Genomic DNA, 18,726 nt, shown 5'->3' with positions numbered 1-18,726 from the left:
AGTTTGGATTATTCCCAATACGAATTAGTGAGTTTTGACCAAAAAAAAAACACTTTGAAAATTTAAATTTCCTATTCAACCCTTGATAAATCTGCCCCATAGAGTTTGATTCTACATGACCTCGACAGGTTTGACACAGGGTATTTTCGAATACAGCTTTTTAGCAGCTTTGGGGTATAATAAACCTTAAAAAATTTGAGCGTTTTTTTTCCACTAAAAATTCGGGTTTTCTCTTTTGAAACCTCGACTAGATAAATTCGAGGTTTAATAAATGGGCCCCTTAGTATGACATAGAGCGCAATATTCTGAGACAATCTGCAGTCGGTTTTTATTTGTGGTTTGTGAGTTATTTCGCTTTTTATTCAGCAGCTCTCCAGTTTGCTATTTCCTCAATCTGGTTGCTAGGGTCTGAATTACCCTAGCAACAATACATTGATTTGAATAAGAGACTGGAATATGAATAGGAGAGGCCTGAATAGAAAGATGAGTAATAAAAAGTAGCAATAATAATACATGAGTAGCCTTGAGGCTCCTGGTGCCAACAACCTAGCATTTCCAGGGGCAATTTAAAATTAAAAAAAACGACTTTGTTAACCCACAACTCTGGTGAGCTAAAAAAAAATCAGGGTGACTGGTGCCCTTTAAAGAAGCTATAAAAGTTTTCGAGAAAGGCCCTACTTTTTATAATTCTATACATACACTTGATTTTTACGAAAAACATATTCGATTAGCAGGCAACGATAGGAGGAATGGTAATTCCTTTCCACCTCAGTGTATGTAGGACTGATAAAGTGGAACAGAGAAAATAGAGACAGTCATTTTCCTCCGTCACATGGATAAGTCTTCATACATACGGTATACGGTGGAGGTCGGCAGAAGGAAATCTCTTCCTCGTTGGATTGAAAATTGTCCTTGATTAGACTAAAGTGCAGTAAGTAGTAGAAATGGCATCAAGCGTGGACACTGTTATTAGAATAACAACTAGGAATAATGCTCTACAGCTTAAAATATATTGGCTAAAGAAGATGTTTAAAAACGGATGACGGTAGAAAGAAGGGAAGAGCCTCCTAAGTGCTTTATTGGGCAATTTTGCAGTTTTAGTATTATTTTGTGCTAAATACTCTTTATTACATTGTAGTCTTTGCACATCCACCTTTATCTCTCTTTATGAAAATGCTGCCTGCTGTGTGTGTGTGTGCTGTCTACCCGAAACTCACAACAAGTGGGAACAATACTACTTTGTCATCATAATACACAATCCAGTTCAAATGGTCACTGACCAGAACCTGAACAGAAGCGAGGGAGCAGAAAGTAAAAGAAATGTTAAATTAGAAGGCTTTGAAGCCAGTGATTACTACAGGTAGGGCACATTAGACCTAAATACATTAAGCACCACTGTTTACACTATGTATTGTACATGATCCATAAGTTAGAGCCATGCATGTAGGACCCATAGGCCTCCACACCTAGGCTCTTGTGTCTGCTTCTGTATCACGTATGTATACTTGTGTGTAGACACCTATGGACCATCCACATACATATCTCTTAAATGGCATCTCACATTGTGCAGTTCACCCCATAAGGGCACAGTTAAGCTCTACAAGGGTGGATAAAGTGCAAAGTGGGGAAAAATGGCAATTTGTACCTGTGGTTTTTTGTTTCTTTGTTTTACCTTTCCCATCCTTAGTAAATTCTAGGTCAAACTCTAGGTCAAATCACATATGTCTGTATTTAACTATAGACGGTTATATTTGTTTTTTTTAAATGTCTTTTATATATTTATTTGCTGAAGGGACAGCCCACTACTTTCTTTTAGATAGAAAGCAAACCACATGTGGGGGGTTATTTACAAAAATCTGAATTTATCTCATTTTTTAAATAAAAAAAACCGCGACCAAACTCCCATACCCGATTTTAACTTATTTATTATTAAAAAAGATAGATCTAATCGGTTCTGTTAAAAACTTGGTAAAATCAAGCGAAACCCCAAATCGTACAATGTTTTTGGGGGTTTTTCCCCAAAACGCTTGATTCTTTGGATGTTTGCCTGAAATGGTCAGATTTTTGGGCTAATTCCAGAGTAGACCACAGAAACTTCTCTGCCATTGACTTATACAGGTCTGAGATGGTGGATTTTTGGATTCAGACTTTTTGCTGCATTGGGCTTTAATAAATCTCCAAAAATTTGAGTTTTTAAAAAAAAAAAAAAAAAAAGCCCAAACAGAGTTTAGTAAATAACCCTCTAGGTCTATTTCCCATGATGCTGCTTCTAATTGAGCTGCAATAACATCACAAGTTGAGTATTTCAGATGGCCCTGCATTTATTATACATTGTTTTCCCTCCAGAGTGTTGCTTTTAATTTACTGCAGCAAAGCCCTCTGAGATAAACATTAGCATAACAAGTCACGACCTCTGTTGGTCTGTGCCTAAGCCGCATTATAACCTAGTAGCTAGATCCTTAACCATCCTGAGTGAATGACATCTTTTACCTCCTCGTTGCGAGGAGCATCTGTGCCGAGGTTTCTTGAATTGCTTCTGAGCCCTTCATCCAATTTGCCTGATGTGGCTCTTGCAGAGCTTCCTTGTCTTTCTTGGTGTTATTTCATTCAGCAGACCCCTCAATCTACGGCTTTAGCTGACAGTTTCCTTCTCAGGGCAATCCCGCTCTGCACTTCCTGATGAGATCATTGTTTGGAAACCATTAATGATGAAAAGCAAGATAATGCTCGTCTTCCGCACTGCACCGATACAAATCTGCTTACAATCATTCATCTGCCATTATGCAAGCTCTTTTTATGCTGTGCACTCCTGATAAATCGGCATTTTAAGCTCCACTGTAGTTGCACACTGAGCAATGGAAAACTTATTATCATCTCTGGCAGCTGAACAGGATCCTGGGCGTTATAGTTCAATAACGGATTGATATGCCCGATGCCCATAGAGCAGAGAAATAAATACGGTCACGCGTGCACAAGGCTGTTAAAGGAGAAGGAAAGGTTAAAACTAAGTAAGCCTTATCAGAAAGGTCCATCTAAATATACCAGTAAATCCCCAAAGTAATGAGTCCCCTGTCAAAAGAAACACTGCATTTCTTTCCTTCTATTGTGTACTCATGGGCTTCTGTATCAGACTTCCTGCCTTCAGCTTAAACCTCATTGCCCTGGGCAAGAGCATGCTCAGTTTGCTCCTCTTCCCACCCCCCTCCCTTCTCTACTGTAATCTGAGCCCAGAGCAGGGAGAGACTCAGGCAGGAAGTGATGTCACACCATGTTAATACTGCAGCTCCTATCCTAAACAGAGAGCTTCAAGAGCTGATTACTCAGATATGGTAAAACATTCTACAGAATAAATATAGCATTCTAGCTTGCACTATTGCAGCTAATCTATTGGCAATAAAATGCCTCTGTAGCTTTCCTTCTCCTTTAAGACATTTAAGACTTCTGAAAATGTTCTGAACGTTTTGATACTTAATCAATAAATCAACCTATAACGTAAAAATAGACCCCCCAATTATCCTCAATAGATATAATAAATAGACGACTAACTGAAATTTACATTCATGGAACAATAAATAGATTCCATTTTTTGGAACAAACTCAACCGAACCATCTGAAACGCCTGGCGGCAGATTTCACCGTAGAAAAACGCACCACTTTCTATTAATTTCTATGGGATTGTTAGAAATGTATTTATAAAACGGTGAACTTTCACTTCCCATAGAAATGAATTTAAAAAGTGTCAGTATTCCTTAGTTGAGCTCTAATTTCACACTTTGATTAATCTGCCCCCTAATGTTTGACGTTTGCATGGCTGATAAAAAGGGGCAATTTCCCCAGACATAAAATATCACTAGAATGGCAACAGTTTGGTCCTTCAGGCCCTTTATTAAACCTACCAGGCTTGATAAAAGGACATTGAAGGTCCAAATGTTGCCATTCTTGCCCAAGTTTTTGGGTTAAATAAAAAGTGTTTTTTCAACACTTCAATTTCTACAGTGTGCTACTGTAATTATTTTTGTTTGTACAGATATGGGGCCTGTTCTCCAGAATACTCGGAACCTGGGGTTTTCTGGATAACAGGTCTTTTTGTAGTTTGGATCAATATACTTTGAAGTAGGGTTGCCACCTGTCCAGATTTCACCCAGACCGCCCTTCCAAAAACCAGGAGAACGTGCCTGTCTGGATTTCCGAATTACGATATCAGGACAGGACATTGAAGTTAATGACATGGTGATTAGCCAATCGCTGATCACCACGTCACCAACCCTGCACCTGACATCATCAACAAAAAATCTAAATTTTAATTAAACCCAATAGGCTGGTTTTGCAGCCAATAAGGATTAATTATATCTTAGTTGGGATAAAGTACAAGCTACTGTTTGATACCTGCTAAGAAGAAAATAAAGGCTCAGATTGGGCCACTAGTGTACTTGTGCTTGTGATCATAAATGATTCTTTATATCTGCAACTGAATAAGGATTTGCACTTTTTTCTCATAACTTTAAGGGGTTATTTACTAAAATCCAAATTTATTTCATTATTTTATTTAAAAAAAACACGACCAAACTCCCATGCCTGATTTGACCTTATTTATTAATAAAAAATCTTGAATTAATTGGACTGGGCGAAAATTGAGTGAAAACCCAAATTGTATCATTTTTTTTAGCTTTTCTCCCCAAAAGCTAGAATTTTTTTGAGTTTTTGCTCAAAAATCAGATTATTGGGCTAAACCTGGTGGAATACCCTCAATTTGGGACAGGGATCTCTACTGTTGACTTTTACAGGACCTCAACAGGTCTGAGATGGTGGATTTTCTGTTTCTAGCTTCTATCTTTTTGTGGCATCAGGGTTTAATAAATCTCGAGTTTTGCCCCAAAAAGCCCAACCAGATAAATTTGTTGTTAAGTAAATAACCCACTTTAGCAGGTAGAGTAGTTGTAGTTCAGAAACAGCCGGAGGCACATTCTAGACATTATATTGGGGCTCCTGACCCCCCTCATCTCTAAATACACCTATTAATATTCAATTGATGACATTTATTATATAAGCACATGCAATTAGCTGTGTATTTATCTTTCCCTGTATCATTAGAACATAAAACCCAATTTAATTCTCTTCTCTTCTCCATGTCAGCTTGTTTCTGGACCAGTACAGAGCCTGCCTTGTTGATGCAATAAAGAGATTACTGAAGCCCAGTGTAAGTATGTTTCTATTTTCTACCCAACGCCGGCTTCAGAATAATTAGTCTGTGCACAATGATTGAGAGAGTAATGGAATGGCAGGATTAATGTCATGTAATACTTTAATGCGCATTATGTCCAACTTCAATTGAGTCTTCTAATCTATCAGATTCTTTCCTAATCATAAACTAGGAAACTTCTTATTCTTGGCTTTCTGATAAGGAACACAGTGGGGAGTAAAATAAATGAAACCGCTTCAAAGCTGCCAAGAGAGAGATTCTTATTATTATTATTATTAATTTCTGGAGTATTTTCTTTTTTTATAGGAATGTTTGAAAAAAAATGAAGGATGTGATCTGTATTCCTTATGATTTTATTTGTATTTATTTTTAAATGTTATCACAGCATAATATTTTATATAGTTATATAGTTGGGGGGGGCATGGATTTAAAAAGATTTTAAAATGGGAGATTCCACCTGCAAAAAAAAATACTTGGACAACATTAAAGGGGAGGTTCACCTTAGTATGATGTAGACATTGATATTCTAAGACAAACTCCAATAGGTCTTCAGTTTTTATTTTTTGTGTTTGTTTTCAGTTATTTAAGTTTTTGTTCGGCTGCTCTCCAGTCTGGTATTTCGGCAACTATCTAGTTGCTAAGCTGTTATTCACCCTAGCAACCAGGCCGTAGTTTGAACGTACTAGAAGTTAACTTAAAGGGCTTGTACAACTTTGAGTTAACTTTTAGTATGATGTAGAGATTGACATTTTAAGAAACTCTGTTGTTTTAAGTTTTTATCATTTGTGACTTTTGAGTTATTTATCTTTTTATTCAGCAGCTCTGCGGTTTCAGCAATCTTGTTGCTAGGGTCCTAATTCCCCTAGCAACCATGCATTGATTTGAATGAGAGACTGGAATATGAATAGGAGAGGACCGAATAGAAAGAGGAGTAATTAAAAGTAGCAATAACAATAAATGTGTAGCCTTACAGAGCATTTGTTTTTTTAGATGGGGGTCAGTGACCCCAATTTGAAAGCTGGAAAGAGTCAGAAGAAGGCAAATAATTTAAAAGCTAGAAAATAAAAAAGCTAAATAATAAAGTAAATAAATGAAAATAAATAAAAGTGCTTAAAATTAACATGTTGTATAACATGTTAAAAGTTAACCATCCCTTTAAATAAGGAATATAAGGACAACTCATAATGATTGTGTGTGTGTATATATATATATATATATATATATATATATATATATATATATATATATATATATATATATATATATATATATCTCTCCTTGGGGCAGGTGAGTGTTATAAGAAAGTTGCTGCAGACATCACCAAAGTGGCAGCAAAAGGTCAAAGCCTGACACCTGCTAAATAGTTTGCACAGGAAACAGCACTTCCTTGCAGAGCAATAGGAAATCGTTGGGGCAGGGTCCTAAAAAAAAACCAAAAAAAAACCAATAATCGGTGATAAGAACTATACTCCGCAAAAACAAAAAAAATGATTTCCTGCCTACAAAGATTTTTTAGTAAATAGTTCACCCCTGTTGTAAAATATTAGGATATTATAAGTCACAGAGAAGTTTTATAACTATTTAAAAGCATAAAACCAATGGTCAAGTGCTTTAATATAGGCCATGGAATTCCACCAAATTTGTGGCACTATATCACATTGTTTACACCATAGTTTTTGTTCCCAAGGTACCAGAAATTCCTCAAGAAAGCTCAGAAGTAAAATATTACCCACCCACTTGAAGCCCTACAACCAATTGAATGTTACCAAGGAAAATACCCCGCAATAAGGCTAACCCTCTTAGAGGATTCTATAACCGGAGCTATTTGCCGCTAGCTTTACCCCATTCACAGGGTCGCATATCCCCTACTTTACTAAGATCTTGTCTACCTTAGGGCTTAATCTTCCCACTGAAGCTCACTTCCTCAGGCTCCCCAACATTATCCACCCCCTCCATGGAGTTAAGTTCAAAGAGACTGAATAAGGATAAGCATACCCCATTACTTACTATCCTCCCATCTATGTTTTTGGGGGGGTTCCAGTTCTAACAGTGTCCAGGGTAGTCGTGGTGCTTATATATCCACATGTAAGTGAAGAGAAACCAGAGGCAATACAAAAAAGGGAAGGTGCAAGGCATAGAGTCATTTTTATTTTGAACGGCTAGTGCACAACATTTTGGCGTTATAAAAGCTCTATGCCTTGCAAGTTCCATTTTCGTTTTGTTCCTTTTCAATTACATGTCCAAAAAAAATAGAATCATGTGCTCCCTCCCCTTCTTTACAAAAACAGGGAATTGTCATACTGTCTCTGGACCTATAGGAACATGTCCACCAGTTCTATTGAATTAATGGAAGGTGCACCCTGACTGCAGGCGTCATCACTGAAGTTCATTCGTGTGTGTGTGTGTGTGTGTGGGGGGGGGGTAAAGGTAATATTTTTTGCTCCAAATCTTTATAGTAATGTAAAACCAGCCTATCAAACCATCCTTGTTTCTTTCCATCACGGCACCATTTTTGCTAGCTTCATTATCAGTTCCACCTGCTCAAAATTCTTCCTACGCATGTACAATGTTGCTATGAAGGGGCAGATCATATAAATAGGTCATGAGGGGTCTGTGATGGCGTGTGGGCATGTATGTGACCCATGTGCTTTCTCTGAAGACTTGAGATGGTGTCAGTGGGCATGCTCATGCTCAAGGTGGATGGGTGGTTTAAAGGAGACAGGGCAGGCAAGTAGAGAATCCCTACCAGGAGAAGGTCATTGTAAATTATTCTTGTCTATTTTACACAGACTTTTTAGATGAATCTTCATGGTCTTCTACCTTTTGTTTCCTTACTAACACCCAATTCTAATTTTATTGGTATTCTCCTTCTTAAATGAACCCCCAACTCAACTGCTTTAGATGATTGCTCCACTAGATGGATTGGACCTACTGAATGGTTAGGCTTGAGTACAATTTTTGCTCCTCATACAACTTCAGTTTGTTGACTTCTTCTGCTGCAAAGTGTTCCTGGTTCACAGTTTTTTCATAATATTATACAACAGTGGAATCTGGTTTGTTTGTGGGAAGGAAGGCTCTAAAATGATTTTATATGGGGGGGTTGTACCTAGATTCCTTCTTTAACCCTTTAAGTGCCAGCAGAATTTCACATTTTGGTTACGCGAAATGCCAGCCGTTTTTGAAACATTTTGTGCTCTCTCACTTTAGGGGCATTTTCTGAGGGGAAACCTATAGTTTACCTAGGAAAACTATACATTGTTTTTTTCGGTAGAAACTGAGCTTTCTAAATCTGCCGGAGTTTTCATGTATTTCCACCTGTGCAAAAAAATTTATAGTGCTAAATACCAAAAAAAAATGAAAAATTACCATTTTTCATCGTATATCAATTTATACCAGAAAAATATTTCATTTTAGGGATGAAAATCCAACTGATTTGGAAAGCCTTATGTCTCTCGAACGTGCCAATACCAGATATGTATAGTTTTAGGGAGATTTAGGATTTCTGTACAGCAAAAACTCCCGGCAGTATATTACCGAATTTTGAAAGCACTAAGGCAGAAAACGGCATGCTTTAGATTCCAAGGCAAAAAATCCTGAAACCGTAGGTTTACCCCAGAAAACCATACATTTTTGAAAAGTACACATTCTGCCGATTACAAAATGGGTAACTATGTCTCTCTACTCCCAACTACCAAACATAAAAGCTTGTCTGAAAATAGCGGTTTTTCAAAAAAAATTCAAAATTCTGAAAAATCATTTCAAAGGTTTTATTTTGCTGCTCCGCATATCCCAAACTATATTAGGTACCAAGAAAAAGCACCTGAAATATGATTGCCAGGGGTCCACTGAACAGTTTGATACCCATTATGCATAGGTTTACCAAAGTATCTGGCATTTAGAGACACCAATATGAAGTTAGCACATCCAAATTGATCAGGACTTTACTTCAGCTACTGAGAAATCAACACATTGACTGCATTTTTTGTGGGGTAAAAACACAGAAATATATGTTTACCCCCCAAACCCATATATTTTTGGAAAGTACACATTCTACTGAATCTAAAATGGGTACCCATGCCTTTCTGCTCCAAACTACTGAGTCGCAAGGCTTTCCCAAAATTGTCGGTTTTGGTGAAATATCTGAAAATTGCCTCAAACCTTCAACTTCCCAGCACCATATCGCCCATGTATCATTACGTACTAAGAAAAAGCACCCTAAATATGATTGCCAGGGTTCCTCTGAACATTTTGGTGGTCATTGTTCATAAGTTTACCAAAGTATCTGGCATTTAGAGGCCCCAAAATGAAGTTAGCGCATACAAACAGTCCCGTGGGTAACTTCAGCTAATGAAAGATCAACACATTGACTGCATTTTTGTGGGGTAAAAACACAGAAATATATGTTTACCCCCCAAAACCCATATATTTTTGGAAAGTACACATTCTACCGAATCTAAAATGGGTACCCATGCCTTTCTGCTCCAAACTACTGAGTCGCAAGGCTTTCCCAAAATTGTCGGTTTTGGTGAAATATCTGAAAATTGCCTCAAAGCTTCAACTTCCCAGCACCATATCACCCATGTATCGTTACGCACCAAGAAAAAGCACCCTAAATATGATTGCCAGGGTTCCTCCAAACAATTTGGTGGCCATTGTTCATAGGTTTACCAAAGTATCTGGCATTTAGAGGCCTCAAAATGAAGTTAGCGTATACAAATAGACTTGTGGGTAACTTCATCTAATGAAAAATCAACACATTGACTGCATTTTTGTGGGGTAAAAACACAGAAATATATGTTTACCCCCCAAACCCATATATTTTTGGAAAGTACACATTCTACTGAATCTAAAATGGGTACCCATGCCTTTCTGCTCCAAACTACTGAGTCGCAAGGCTTTCCCAAAGTTGTCGGTTTTGGTGAAATATCTGAAAATTGCCTCAAAGCTTCAACTTCCCAGCACCATATCACCCATGTGTCATTACGTACTAAGAAAAAGCACCCTAAATATGATTGCCAGGGTTCCTCTGAACATTTTGATGGCCATTGTTCATAAGTTTACCAAAGTATCTGGCATTTAGAGGCCCCAAAATGAAGTTAGCGCATACAAACAGTCCCGTGGGTAACTTCATCTAATGAAAAATCAACACATTGACTGCATTTTTGTGGGGTAAAAACACAGAAATATATGTTTACCCCCCAAACCCATATATTTTTGGAAAGTACACATTCTACTGAATCTAAAATGGGTACCCATGCCTTTCTGCTCCAAACTACTGAGTCGCAAGGCTTTCCCAAAGTTGTCGGTTTTGGTGAAATATCTGAAAATTGCCTCAAAGCTTCAACTTCCCAGCACCATATCACCCATGTGTCATTACGTACTAAGAAAAAGCACCCTAAATATGATTGCCAGGGTTCCTCTGAACATTTTGGTGGCCATTGTTCATAAGTTTACCAAAGTATCTGGCATTTAGAGGCCCCAAAATGAAGTTAGCGCATACAAACAGTCCCGTGGGTAACTTCAGCTAATGAAAAATCAACACATTGACTGCATTTTTGTGGGGTAAAAACACAGAAATATATGTTTACCCCCCAAACCCATACATTTTTGGAAAGTACACATTCTACAGAATCTAAAATGGGTACCCATGCCTTTCTGCTCCAAACTACTGAGTCGCAAGGCTTTCCCACATTTGTCGGTTTTGGTGAAATATATGAAAATTGCCTCAAAGCTTCAACTTCCCAGCACCATATCACCCATGTATCGTTATGCACCAAGAAAAAGCACCCTAAATATGATTGCCAGGGTTCCTCCGAACAGTTTGGTGGCCATTGTTCATAGGTTTACCAAAGTATCTGGCATTTAGAGGCCCCAAAATGAAGTTAGCGCATACAAATAGTCCTGTGGGTAACTTCAGCTAATGAAAGATCAACACATTGACTGCATTTTTGTGGGGTAAAAACACAGAAATATATGTTTACCCCCAAACCCATACATTTTTGGAAAGTACACATTCTACAGAATCTAAAATGGGTACCCATGCCTTATTGCTCCAAACTACCGAGTCGCAAGGCTTTCCCAAAGTTGCCGGTTTTGGTGAAATATCTGAAAATTGCCTCAAAGCTTCAACTTCCCAGCACCATATCACCCATGTGTCATTACGTACTAAGAAAAAGCACCCTAAATATGATTGCCAGGGTTCCTCTGAACATTTTGGTGGCCATTGTTCATAAGTTTACCAAAGTATCTGGCATTTAGAGGCCCCAAAATGAAGTTAGCGCATACAAACAGTCCCGTGGGTAACTTCAGCTAATGAAAAATCAACACATTGACTGCATTTTTGCGGGGTAAAAACACAGAAATATATGTTTACCCCCCAAACCCATATATTTTTGGAAAGTACACATTCTACGGAATCTAAAATGGGTACCCATGCCTTTCTGCTCCAAACTACTGAGTCGCAAGGCTTTGCCAAATTTGGCGGTTTTGGTGAAATATCTGGAAATTGCCTCAAAGCTTCAACTTTCCAGCATCGTATTGTCCATGTATCATTACCAGCATAAAGCATCCTAAATATAAACATAGGGGTCTACTAAACAGTTTGATGCCCAATATGCATAGATATACCAAACTATGTGGCGCACAGAGACCCCCAAATGACAATATGTATAGACATTTTCACGGCTGACGCGCTGGCTGCTGCAATATAACCACTCGGTGTGTGTATTATGCGACATTAGACCACCTAACAGTACAGAGACCCCAGAAAACCATATATTTTCAGAAAGTACAGATTCTGACGAATCTAATATGGGTAAATAAGTGTTTCTACTGCAAACTGCCAAACTGAAAAGCAATGCTGAACATAACGGTTTTTATCAAATTTCTGAAAATCGTCACAAAGCTTGAATTTTACCCCATTATATGCCCCACATTTCGTAACTTATCAGCATAAAACATCCTAAATATGAACGCCAGGGGTCTACTAAACACTTTGATGCCCAATATGCATAGATATACCAAACTATGTGGCGCACAGAGACCACCAAATGACAATAGTGTATATACATTTTCACGGCTGACGCGCGCTGGCTGCTGCAATATGAGCACCTGGTGTGTGTAATATGCGACATTAGACCCCCCTAACAGTACAGAGACCCCAGAAAACCATATATTTTCAGAAAGTACACATTCTGACGAATCCAATATGGGTAAATATGTGTTCCTACTGCAAACTGCCAAACTGCAAAGCAATGCTGAACGTAACGGTTTTTATCAAATTTCTGAAAATCGTCACAAAGCTTGAATTTTACCCCATTATATGCCCCACATTTCGTAACTTATCAGCATAAAACATCCCAAATATGAACGCCAGGGGTCTACTGAACACTTTGATGCCCAGTATGCATAGATATACCAAACTATGTGGCGCACAGAGACCCCCAAATGACAATAGTGTATATACATTTTCACGGCTGACGCACTGGCAGCTGCAATATAAGCACCTGGTGTGTGTATTATGCGACATTAGACCCCCCTAACAGTACAGAGACCCCAGAAAACCATATATTTTCAGAAAGTACACATTCTGACGAATCCAATATGGGTAAATAAGTGTTTCTACTGCAAACTGCCAAACTGCAAAGCAATGCTGAACATAACGGTTTTTATCAAATTTCTGAAAATTGTCAGAAAGCTTGAATTTTACCCCATTATATGCCACACATTTCGTAACGTATCAGCATAAAACATCCTAAATATGAACGCCAGGGGTCTACTGAACACTTTGATGCCCAATTTGCATAGATATACTAAACTATGTGGCGCACAGAGACCCCCAAATGACAATAGTGTATATACATTTTCACGGCTGACGCGCTGGCTGCTGCAATATGAGCACCTGGTGTGTGTATTATGCGACATTAGACCCCCCTAAAAGTACAGAGACCCCAGAAAACCATATATTTTCAGAAAGTACACATTCTGACGAATCCAATATGGGTAAATAAGTGTTTCTACTGCAAACTGCCAGACTGCAAATCAATGCTGAACGTAACCGTTTTTATCAAATTTCTGAAAATCGTCACAAAGCTTGAATTTTACCCCATTATATGCCCCACATTTCGTAACTTATCAGCATAAAACATCCTAAATATGAACGCCAGGGGTCTACTGAACACTTTGATGCCCAATATGCATAGATATACCAAACTATGTGGCGCACAGAGACCCCCAAATGACAATAGTGTATATACATTTTCACAGCTGACGCGCTGGCTGCTGCAATATAAGCACCTGGTGTGTGTATTATGCGACATTAGACCCCCCTAACAGTACAAAGACCCCAGAAAACCATATATTTTCAGAAATTACACATTCTGACGAATCCAATATGGGTAAATAAGTGTTTCTACTGCAAACTGCCAAACTGCAAAGCAATGCTGAACATAACGGTTTTTATCAAATTTCTGAAAATTGTCAGAAAGCTTGAATTTTACCCCATTATATGCCACACATTTCGTAACGTATCAGCATAAAACATCCTAAATATGAACGCCAGGGGTCTACTGAACACTTTGATGCCCAATTTGCATAGATATACTAAACTATGTGGCGCACAGAGACCCCCAAATGACAATAGTGTATATACATTTTCACGGCTGACGCGCTGGCTGCTGCAATATGAGCACCTGGTGTGTGTATTATGCGACATTAGACCCCCCTAAAAGTACAGAGACCCCAGAAAACCATATATTTTCAGAAAGTACACATTCTGACGAATCCAATATGGGTAAATAAGTGTTTCTACTGCAAACTGCCAGACTGCAAATCAATGCTGAACGTAACCGTTTTTATCAAATTTCTGAAAATCGTCACAAAGCTTGAATTTTACCCCATTATATGCCCCACATTTCGTAACTTATCAGCATAAAACATCCTAAATATGAACGCCAGGGGTCTACTGAACACTTTGATGCCCAATATGCATAGATATACCAAACTATGTGGCGCACAGAGACCCCCAAATGACAATAGTGTATATACATTTTCACAGCTGACGCGCTGGCTGCTGCAATATAAGCACCTGGTGTGTGTATTATGCGACATTAGACCCCCCTAACAGTACAAAGACCCCAGAAAACCATATATTTTCAGAAAGTACACATTCTGACGAATCCAATATGGGTAAATAAGTGTTTCTACTGCAAACTGCCAAACTGCAAAGCAATGCTGAACATAACGGTTTTTATCAAATTTCTGAAAATTGTCAGAAAGCTTGAATTTTACCCCATTATATGCCCCACATTTCGTAACGTATCAGCATAAAACATCCTAAATATGAACGCCAGAGGTCTACTGAACACTTTGATGCCCAAAATGCATAGATATACCAAACTATGTGGCGCACAGAGACCCCCAAATGGATATATAGTAGATAAAATTTACAAGGCAAAACAAAATAAGGCAGTAAAGGGTGAAATGCAAAAAAATCCAATAAAACCACAAAAATCAATGTTTTTTTTCCAGACTAGTGTTATCAGCTGTCAGAATCACAGTTTGAATATTTTAGATGGGCCAAACAGGTTATACGGCTAGAAAAAAGTGAACACAATATATGCAGAGCTGAAAATGCAATAAAATGGCTAAAAATTCAATAAAATGGCTAAAAATGCACCAAAATACCCAAAATTGCAATATAATCACCGAAATAACATACAAAAGGTATTGCACAGTACGGTTAGCGAATACGCTATGCGTAATGGCAATAAAACATTTTTTTCAGCCAAAAAAAGAAACGATGCGATAAGAAAAAAAAAAAAAAGGCCACAATGCCATGTATGTGCGTGTGCGTGTGTACAAATGGTAAATTACATGTTATGTGCGCGTGTGTGCGTGTGCACATGTGTGTAAGTGCAGTGAGTGTAAGTGACCCCCCCAATCCCCAAAAATGTATGTGTAAGTGTGTGTAAGTGTGAATCTAAGTGTGTATTACTGTAATAAGTGTGTGTTGGTGTGTTTGTGTGTGTAATTGTTGCACTAACCTGAAAAAATCGCTGGAGACTGTTGCAGGCGATCAGGAAGAGCCCCTGGAAGACATCTGCCTCGTGGTTCCTGTCTGTGTGCTGTGGGGGCGGAGATCGACGATCCGGTGCAGGCTGCAGCAGCAGGACACGTAAGTAACACGTGCCTGCTGCTGTTTTTGGGCCCCTGGGCGATCGCGCCCCAGGGGCCACTCGATCCCCTGCTCTGCTCGTTGCCTAGGGGCAGGGGATCGAGCAGGAACGGAGCGAGCGGCTCTAACAGCCGCTCCTCCGCTCCTGAAACAGGAAATGCTGCAGAACGTAGAATCTACGTTCTGTGGCATTTCAAGTACCTTTGCCACAGAACGTAGATTCTACGATCTGTGGCATTTAAAAGGTTAAATGAAATGTTTGGTTTTGGGTGTCTGTTCTCAATGTTGTTTTTCATAGCGCCTGATCGGAGCTCTGCCAGCTTGTGCAGCTTTTTTGTTGAGGACAATAGGACTGTCAGACGGATATCGCCACTTTATTTATAGTTGGAACCGTCCCAGAATATTTTATATTTCAGTGTTTATTTCAAAACATAAAACCATTGTTTCAGTTGCTAAATCGCTGTTCGGATCTTAAGCCTCGTCATAAAAAAAATATTTTGAACTTCATCACTGGTGAGCTACAACCAACTCTAGAACATCCTTGGCAAAATATGTTAAAATATTAGTTATCCCAACACTTTTGGACACGTACAGGTAACATTCTGTATAAATCATCTTTCTGCTGAACACATAGCCGGTTGCCCCACCCAAAGCACCAAGGAAAAGAAAGTTGAGATAGAAAAAATGTGCAAAGTCAACATATTCTCTGAATAATCTCTGAATATAGGGCCTAGTTGGTGCCAGAATGGGCCAGCAGGACATTGCAAAAATCCCGGTGGGCCCTGCCAGCCTAGTTCCCCATAGTACTGCGCATGTGCAGACTGCAAGACACTGGGGCCTTGATGATGCAAGGGGTGTCCTTGAGGTCATAGCCTTGTGGGCCCTGGACACCCCAAGAATGAGGCTCTCATCAACCTAAATCCAGTCAATGTCTTTCTTGAGCTTAAATGGACCAAACAGGGTGATTACCAGCTCACAGATAATCTCCCTGCATAAAGGGCTTCTGATGACAAAACAGTCACAATAAAGGGCGAACAGAGTGGATTGCATATCCTTGCAAGGACCAAGCATGAAGTACCTTCAGTTTCCTTGTTTGCCATCTTTAGCCCAAGAAATAAAAACACAATTTCTTGGGATAAAAACATAAATTATGTTCAGCACAAGCCCTGTTCATTGCACTCATGTAGAGCAGGGTGGTTGGGAATATAATGGCCCTTTAAGATGTTTCTTCTGTTTGATATTATTTTAAGATCATATCTGTAATGGTACAAACATTGAATTGCGATGCTTAATGGTTTGAAATGTTATAGGGGCAATGATAGTCTCATACAAAGCACAGAGGTGGGGCTAACTGTTATATTAACTGCAATATGCAAATGTCGTTACTGTCATTACTGTTTTTGGTTACCATTTCCAGTAGAGAATAAGCAGCAGAAATACGCTGGCACTAGACTAACAATAACATTAGGATAATAGAGGGAGCTCATACAGGAGCGGTTACATTAATCCACAGTGTACTTTAGTGTAGAATGTCTCTAATGCCTTTGTTTATCAACTGGAACACAAATATTGCTAAAGATGTTACTATGTACAGCATTTCTGGGTACTGGAGTGATGGATATCCGTGCAGGAGCACAATGGCCTCTAAACCAGAGCGGAACCAGGCACACCTAAAATAAACTCTCCTCTAAAGTTTGAAAGTTGAAAGACTAAAGATATATTGGCACAAACCACACCAGCTGTGTAGAAACAAACTAAATGCAATTAGTTTTAAAAGTTGTTTGCCGTCCCCATCATACTGGTCTCCGGGGTTTTATGTGGCGACCAACATGCTTGTGAACTTGCCTTCTTTTGGACATTGTGTTTTGCCACCATCTTTTTACTTTGATGTCTTAAAGCTAAGTGCAAAAAAATGTGCAAAGTTCTCCACCTTTTTCACAGAATCCCAGCATAACTGCACCTACTGGAAACCAACACAGTTAGTAAGTGGCTCCAGGAATTACATGCAGCAAAAATGATCAACAACATCCAACCTGACCCAGACCTGCAGACCTCTTTCCCCTGACCCACTACCGACCCTACCTGCATGGAGTTAACTTCACCCCATACATGATAAATAATATATGGACTCCATATGCACAATCCAAAGTAGGGAATTCACCAGTCCTGGTTTTAGAGGTTCTTTCTACTACAAATAAACTAACACTTAAAAAAAACTCTGTTTATTTATTAAAAAATTCCAAATATTAAAATTTTATTTTGAATAAAATAGTAGAAAAAAACTTGAATACCTCAAATTTTTACAAGCTCAAAAAACGCACAAATCTCAAATTTAAAAAATGGCTTGAATTTGGCCTGGGACAACTCCCATTGACTTCTTGCAAGCTTTAAGATGGCAACATTTTACAATCAAGTTTTTTTGTACTTCATAAATACAGCTATGGGGCCTATTATCCAAGATATTCTGGACCTGGAATTTTCCGGATAATGGATCTTTCCATAATTTGGATCTTCATACCTTAAGTCTACTAGAAAATCATAAAACATAAAAGGAACTCAATAGGCTGGTTTTGCTTCTAATCAGGATTAATTATATCTTAGTTGGGATCAAGTACAACTACTGTTTTATTATAACAGGTTTCTGGATAACAGATCCCATACCTGTACGAAACATTTGAGTCCACCATCCCCCTTAATCATAAACTGAATGACATCCCGACCCAGGAACTATGTAAACCAGAAATGATTTCACTGTGGACCAAAAATGATGTCACTCCAGTAGTTGGATCAACTTGGATAAGAAAAAAGGACTCTTGTTACTGGAGAGGGAGTGACAGTGTATTAGAGCCTACACTTTCCCCCGGTACCCTGGCAGGGTACCTGCTGACCACCCACCACCCCATCAGGGGGTTTTTACCCAAAACTCCCAAACTGCCTGAAAGTACCCAACACTATGGATATTATTTATCAAAGATCGAATTTTAGAGCTTTGTGAGGTTTTTTATAAACTGAAATTGATCATGTTTTCTGCTGGAAAAAGCTTGAAGTTTTCCCACACCGTAAAATAACTAGAACATCCTGGAGGCTATTAACATCTTCAAATGGCTCATGGGACCTCTGCCATTGACTTCTACAGGACCTCAACAGGTTTTAGCTGGACTATTTCAGATTCAAGCAATTTCCAGCTTTGGGGTATAATAAATTACGAAAAAATTGAGTTGTTTTTTTTTTACAAAAACCAGAAGAATTTGAGGTTTTTTGGAACTCAAAAATTCGAGTTTTTTATTTTTAACCTGAAAATTTTTTTTTTGGATTGAAAAATACCTTCAAAAACTCCCTATCTAGGACTATA

General features: G+C 38.6%; 1 protein-coding gene across 1 annotated transcript in view; it reads left to right on the top strand.

Annotated features, from left to right (window-relative positions):
- Positions 1-18,726, top strand: part of camkmt.L (calmodulin-lysine N-methyltransferase L homeolog) — a 213,712-nt gene that overhangs the window by 175,908 nt on the left and 19,078 nt on the right. Inside the window, 1 exon segment of the mRNA NM_001092078.1 lies at positions 5,134-5,197. Within this exon segment, the coding sequence (NP_001085547.1) occupies positions 5,134-5,197 (64 nt within the window).

The sequence above is a fragment of the Xenopus laevis genome, chromosome 5L, assembly GCF_017654675.1.
Source record: "Xenopus laevis strain J_2021 chromosome 5L, Xenopus_laevis_v10.1, whole genome shotgun sequence".
NCBI classification, from domain to species: Eukaryota; Metazoa; Chordata; class Amphibia; order Anura; family Pipidae; genus Xenopus; species Xenopus laevis.
This window is presented reverse-complemented; position numbering and strand designations above follow the sequence as displayed.